The 7230-nt window shown below is 37.9% G+C and overlaps 1 protein-coding gene across 3 annotated transcripts in view; it reads left to right on the top strand.

Annotated features, from left to right (window-relative positions):
* PRKCD (protein kinase C, delta) overlaps positions 1-7230 on the top strand; it is a 29902-nt gene that overhangs the window by 790 nt on the left and 21882 nt on the right. For all 3 annotated transcript variants that reach the window (XM_009586720.1, XM_009586723.1, XM_009586722.1), the window contains exons 2-3: positions 3047-3246; positions 6326-6386. In XM_009586720.1, coding sequence (XP_009585015.1) covers positions 3047-3246; positions 6326-6386 — 261 coding nt within the window. The remainder of the gene's footprint in view (positions 1-3046; positions 3247-6325; positions 6387-7230) is intronic.

Here is a 7230-nt window from a genome sequence, read left to right as displayed (position 1 = left end):
CAGGCTCTCAGCCTTCAAAGACCGCTTCTTTACAGAAACTGTTCCAAAGGTTTATAATATTTCTGTGGACATTTAGCAAGAATACACCACTGTAGCCAAACAGGATGAGAGGGAATTGCTGTACTGGGTTAGTCTGCAGACGTCTAATCCTTCATTATGGCGCTAAGGCTTCACAAAACATCAAAGAATGCAGGAAAAGGTGAATTTTCTTCTTCCTCACAACATGATTGTGCTTTCCCCTTATCGCTGAGGTAAAAGGTGCTTTTAGACTTAAACACAAGGCGCAGTGCCCCTTCCAGAAAATGTTGTCATTGAGCAAATGTGTTAAGCTCCAAAGAAGCAGTTTCCTTGTCTGTTGGGAGAACCTCTGAAGAAATGAGGTTGAAAGTGTTGCAGCTACCAGAATGTGTGGAGAGGTGGAAGTGGTCTAAATAAATCCACTCTTTTTTCCCAGCTGTCTCCTTTTGAGAAGTAGAATTGTCCCAGTATTTTTCCTCTGCTTGTATGTGTCTTTGAAGTACTAAAAAATGGGGGAGAGTGCAGTGAACCTTGGACCAGTGACTGATTGGGGTAATTGGGAAAAGAAACTGATGCTCCCAATATCTGTTTGACAATATCTGGAATAACTTTTGTTGGATTTGCATGCTGAAACATGATCAAGGAAAAGCTTATTGTATAGGAAGAAGAAAATCATTTGCCTAATGATTAGGTATTAAGCCAATTTGCAAACATGTAAAACATTTTGAAGCCAGTAGTGTTAGCAGAGAAACAAAGGAGGCCTGAATACATGAGGGATAAGAACAGTGTTTTTCTTAAAGGCTGTTCTTTGACACTTAAGTGTTCATTTGCAGGCAGGCAGTATGATCCATGACAAATCTTTATTAGTATGATTTTAATTACAAAAGCAGCATGGCCAGGCTGGAAGTTGTTGCCAGCTTTTCAGATTACTTCTTTCAGTTTTACGTAAGGTAAAAATGTATATAGTAACCGATCAAAGCAGATATTAACTGGGACATGGGAATAGGGATAGTCCTGTGAACGGGCTGAAATTGTTCTCTCCCCCTCTGAGAATCCTACAAAGAGTATTATCAACTCTTCTACAAATAGGTGCAATATCTCATATTCCCAAGGATGCCTCCTGAAACATGCCTTTTTGATGAAGGGGTTTGGCTTTAGTAATCCCAAAAATAGGCTAGTGTAAAACCCTTGCTGTGCAGACAGCCTGCTTTTCATTTCCCCTCGCCTTTATTGTCCGTACTAATAATCTAAATTGTGTTTTGTTTGAGCTTTCCCTATATATATTCACCATTGTACTTCCAAATTCTTCCATAGTTAAGAATACCAAGTACAGGGCTCGAAGTAGGTTTGCACTGCTAAGAATTTGAGTTTTTCTTTCTGCAAGAGTTCCCCAAATTCAAGATAAAAGCTTTTGACTGAGTAGAGGAGGAATGCTCAAGTTTGCTTTGAAATGGAGGAGGTCCTCAGGTGGCTGTTTCTGAGCATTTCAGAATGCCCTTTGGCAAGCAGGCTTACGTCTGCTTGTCAAAGTTGTAATTTGTAATGCTGTTGTTGGCAGGCATTCCCTCATAAAGAAGTACAAGGACACTATTCGCTACTCTTGTTTGGATAGCTCAGCACAATTGAGTGGAGTGCATCGAGCAAGTTATTAATGAATGAACACAAACTTTGCCTTGGGTTTCCAGGAATATTTTTAAATAATAAGTATCTAATTCTTCCTTTGTTGAAGTGAATATAAATTCTCTTGCTTATTTTAGGAGACAGGCAACACTGCAGCTTCTTGGGGAAGGGTCCAACTATTTAATCTGCTTTGCTACTACCTTGATATCATAAGAACAGATTACACATTTAGGGGAAAAATGGATCATTCAGAGGTGGAGAAGCACTTAGAAAGCACTTTTATTGCAGCAAATGATCTTGATAATTAGCAGAAATTGTGCAGATTGTACAAAATTATATTCAGTTACCTGAGCACAAATGGGTAATAATTGGCTTGGCAGCAAATCATAGAGTAAAACTGGGGAGGTGGCATGGTGTGCCAGCACCACGGTGAAGAGCTGGATGTGGTTGCTTAGGAGGCAGTATCATTTTGGATGTGTTGATGGGACTACTAAGAGACCCAGATCTAGAAATATGCTAAAGCTTGTTAAAGATTGTGCAACCACCAGCTGTTTTCTGTGCCTGAGGAAAGGACAGGAAGAAATTAGCTTAACTGGTAGCAAGAGAGACTGAAGCTGTATTAGGAAAAAATCCATCTAATAAGAATAGTGAAGCACCATAAAACTTCTAAGGAAGGAGTCTTCAGAGACACTCTTATGGGAGTCTGGGTAAATGTTACTTCCCCCCCCCCCAAAAAAAAAAAAGATGTTTTTTGAGGTCCTTTCAGCCTTTTCCTTATTCTTTAACTACACAAGATCTGGATGTGCTAGAGAGGATGGATGAGGCCTTGTAATATCCTTTAAAAAGTAGCAATCATGGCAGAGACAGAGTACAATGCCAAGGAGAGTGACTTATGAATAGAAGTGAAATGTTGGGATAACTTGGAAGTAGACTAATGAAATGTGGAGCCCTTCATCTCTCAGTCACCAGTTTCAATTTAAATTGGGTCAGTGTAAGACATATCTTAATTTATCTTACAGCACTAGGTATTCACTACAATCAGATGACGTGTCATGGAGATTGATAGCGGAAAGCAGCCATGCAAATATTCCCTGTCAAGTTCTGACTGACTAAAGCAGCTTCTGAATTCCAGAATGGGATTTGTCCCTCCTGGTCTCTCTGCATATTAACACCTTCATTGCCTTTGCACGCCCTGTTTGTCAGGGTGAGCTTTGCCTTCCGAGTCATGAATGTTTGAACTGAATATTTAAACTTTGTCCCAACCACAGTACAGAAATAGTAAGTCTGCTTTTAGTTTCAGTACAAAGATTCTCTCTTTTTTTTTTTTTTTTTTTATTTTGTTGAGTTTAAGTACTAGAGCTACATTATTTGATTTTACAGTTTCTGTCCTTTTTTTTGTGGCTTTCAGAGAGAGGGAAGACTCTAGTTCAGAAGAAACCTACCATGTATCCAGAATGGAAATCAACTTTTGATGCCCACATTTACGAAGGACGAGTGATTCAGATTGTTCTCATGAAAGCAGCAGAAGAGCCATTATCTGAAGTGACTGTAGGTGTGTCAGTCCTGGCAGAGCGGTGCAAGAAAGGCAATGGGAAAGCAGAATTCTGGGTAAGGAAAAAGATTAATTCCTTAAACTTGGTGACCTCATTATGTTTCTTTCAAGCTGAACGGATGCCTTATGCTTTTTAAACTATGAGTGTTCGATCCCTTTAGCATGTGTGGGAGGGCGTGTAAGACAAATATTTCAGCAGCATTTTTGAAGCAGATACTGTACAATCGAAGTTCAAGAAATTGACAATAAAATCCATGGCATCGGTGTTTGAAATAATGGCATATATCATGTTGAGTGCCTATTTTATAAAGCCTAGCAGTCTTTATAGCAAATAGCAAACATTTAAATTGGATCTGATCATTATAATTCATCCAGAGAAAAAGAAAGGTGAAGCTTATTCCAAGGCATATCTACTTACAATTTCTGATTTTATTTATTTATTTTTACAGTAAATGTTAGTTGGCTTGATATTGCTATAATGGAGATCCTTTGATCCTGGTTTTTATTATCCTAGTATCTTTTCTAAAAATTGTCCCAAACAATTTTTCATATGTGAAGTCAAGGGGTGTGGCATCTTGCAGAGTGTCATTTGCTCCTGTATCATACTGAGAACAATTCTGAGAGTCGAACTCAGAAATATAACAGGGGAGGTAGAGTTAGGGTTTAATGTAGTTTTAGCTTTAGAAATATACATTTAGTCTAAATGCCAGTAGTTATTATTAGTTGTTGCACTACATAAACCCAAACAACTTTTAAATAATCGTATGTGAATTAATTTCAATTAGCACTGTAAACCTCAAATAAATATAAATTAAAAATACAATTTTTTTTTTTATTTTGTACATTTAGAGAGAGCGAAAAGTGACAGAGGCAGAGAGGATCAAAACGCTGAGCCCAGAAATCTGAAATGCCAAACATACTGTTCTATTCATTTAGTTGATGTATTGTAAGGAATTTTTAATAAATTAAGGGTTTAATGATATCATCTTTGTAAAATCCTATTCTCTGGCTTCTTTTTCAACTTTCAGACCCAACTGAATATGCTTAAATAAATACAATTTCTTCCCTTTTCTCCCCGTCGCTCCCCCCCGCCCATTTGATAAAGTTGCTGAGATCCTGGCCCAACAAAAAGGGTTGTGAGCATGTGATGAGGCATTGTTGTCCCAGAGAACTCTAAAATCTTGAAGCAACTTTTAATTAGTGTCCTGAATATTCAACATTTCTCCAAATGCAGAAATAAGATTCAGAGAGGAATATCAGGATATCCTATAATTTGGGTGAGAGCTGTCTAGCTAGGTGGATAGGTGGTATAAATAGTCTTGCCCATCATCCAGTTGCATGTAAAGCTGTATTCCAGACAGCTTGCCCAGAAACTACATGTATTTGCTAATACAGGAACTGCCCATTAGTACAGTTAGTGCTAAGGAAATACTTGCTACATGTGAGCAGGTCACCTTAAAATCTCACACATAGTCTTGTATTCAAAGCCTTCTGGAGTGGAGTGTTGCTGAACTTGCCCAGAACATGAACCCGACAGGAGAAGACCTTTTCATTGGGTGGGCTAAAGCAGGATGAGCCGCTAGTAACAGATAGTTCCTGGTTACGTCCAATTTGATGAGCATCTTGTTTCTCACACAGTTGGCAATGCTGGTCCTTCCTTGGTAGGGGATGGATATATGTACTCTCTTCTGGATATATGAATGCTTTTCCTGAATGCTGGATATGAATAGGTGGGAGTATCCAGTTGTTGCTTAGCTTAGTATGGGAATACTTTTTAAAAAAAACCTTCCTATTCTCTCTCAGGTCCATTTTTGCCGTAAATGGCAGGATTTTGTTCTGATTATGTGCAAATCTAACTATCTCACCAAGCAGATCTCAGAAAAAAAAAACTTTTTTAAAGGTGTGCTTGATATTGAAGGGGCTCACAGATTTTGCTAGGTCAGTAGGATCTTACTGGTTTGTATTCACCTGTTACATTCTGAAATAATACACTTTTTTTTCCACACCTTAACTTGAATTCTGAGACAAAAGCAATTATTCAGAAGAGTAGTTAAAACTAATAGTGATCAGTTTTAGTTTTAGTGATCAGTTTTAGCCAATTCAGTGGTCTGAAATCCTCTGCTTATTATCCGTAGAACAGGTACCACATAGACGTCATCAGCATTAATCTTCCTCTGTACAGCCTCAGTCATGACTTGGACAGACCGTCACGCCCAGCAAAGAGAAGTTAGTTTGCTTGCCATAGCCTATAAGGTTATTTTTTTGTATGGAGAGACAGCCCGTCAGTAGTAGCTGTAACTGAGGTCTTTGACTTCCGTAAGTTTTGTTGGGCAAATGTTTTTGAGTGTCAGACATTGCCTTAAAGATGAAAACTTAGTTGTTATCCCAGTAGGGTAATGGGATTTGTGGGGATATGTTCACCGGTGTATCTAGTGTAATTGTGGTTTTCTTTTTTTTCTTCCCAAGTTGTATTTACTGTTAACCCAGGGATACTTTGCTCTGTGCTGAAGTGAAGACTGAATCAGACTCTTTCATGCTTAATAGCTTCTTACCTTTTATGAAGACAGCAGTCTAAGAATTAGCGGCTACTTTCTGAGCACAGGAACTGACCTCAGCTATTGGCTTAAAAGGCATTTATTTTTGCTGGTCTGTAGAATTTGCCACGGAAACCATGTGTAATGGTTTGAAGGGGAAAGTAGAATAATTTTTGATGATACCACTGTTTTTCTGGTTATGGGCAACGGTATTTGATATCTCTATGTTTTGTACTCTCAATAAACATACAAAGGATTGTATAGATTTTTTTCTTTTAAAACTGGGTTCCTTTGCAAATCGAGTTTACTAACAGTAAAAACAGAAGCCAACAAACTTCTTTGCAGAAACAGAAAGGGACATGCAAAACCAATGTGAACTTTGACTGCGCTGAACTTCTGGGTAGACATCAAAGCAATGCAGCACACTAGTAAAAGCAATAGAATAAAAGCCCCTGGTTCAGCTGCAGCAGTGAGATATGGAGGAGGGTTGTAATCCAATAGTTACTGAATATTATACTTTGATTCCCTAGAAGGAGCTGTTTAAATTCCTGAGAGTTTCTGTCAACCATGTACTTCACTGTTGGTATCTTTCTTTCCATAGCTTGACCTACAACCTCAGGGGAAGGTGCTGATGGCTGTGCAGTATTTTTTGGAAGATGCAGGTAATGTCAACTGTCTATTTTCAGTCAGTTATGTGAAAATAAAACTTTTTTTCACATTCCTTTTGTAGAACACAGGATGTAAATCACACAGAAAAAAAAAATCACCTGGTGTACTGAGTAGAATTTTCTGATTTTATTAATTTGTTTTGTAGGGGTTTTTTTGTTTGTGGAGTCATGGCTGCATTTGTTAATTTTTAAATGCCTTTGTGTCCTGTATTGCTGTTGCATTTAGCCACTTTTGGGTCTTGTCTGTCCTCATGTTTTGATGTGTAGAAAAGATATTATCAGTTCCTTAGGTGCAAAGAAGTTAAATCTCTTGTTCTAGCTTATGTGGGAAACTTTTTTTTGTGGATTGGGGAACTGGTTCTGAGTTTCCTGGGATTCAGATGTCATATTCACTAATCATGGAAACTGATTGTAGCAATGAGTGAATGGTTAAGTGTTAAAATGCAAATCTAGTCAATGTTCTGCCATATCAGTTTAAAAAGTGAACAACCTGTATATGTCAGAAATCTACACACGTTATTTGGAGAAGAAACTAGGAGGTAGAAGAATATAGTTAATTATGAGATAGGAAGCTTTAAGTACGGTAATAAAACCAAATATTTTGGCATCGATTTGTGTATTTGTGGAATTCTTTCCTAAAGGAAATGATGTAAACCTCACAACTTGCTTAGCTAGTAGTTAAAACTTTCCCATACTAGAAGTTACAAAACTATTATTTCTTGAGAATTGAACTGGTCTGCCAATTAGCCTGTCGGTCTTACACGGTTTAATACTATGTGTTTGTAAATAAGTGGAAAGAGTACGCATTAAGTTTTAAAGCATTTGTGGTCCCGTCCCC

This window comes from Fulmarus glacialis, unplaced genomic scaffold (assembly GCF_000690835.1).
Source record: "Fulmarus glacialis isolate BGI_N327 unplaced genomic scaffold, ASM69083v1 scaffold33941, whole genome shotgun sequence".
Classification (NCBI taxonomy): domain Eukaryota; kingdom Metazoa; phylum Chordata; class Aves; order Procellariiformes; family Procellariidae; genus Fulmarus; species Fulmarus glacialis.
This window is presented reverse-complemented; position numbering and strand designations above follow the sequence as displayed.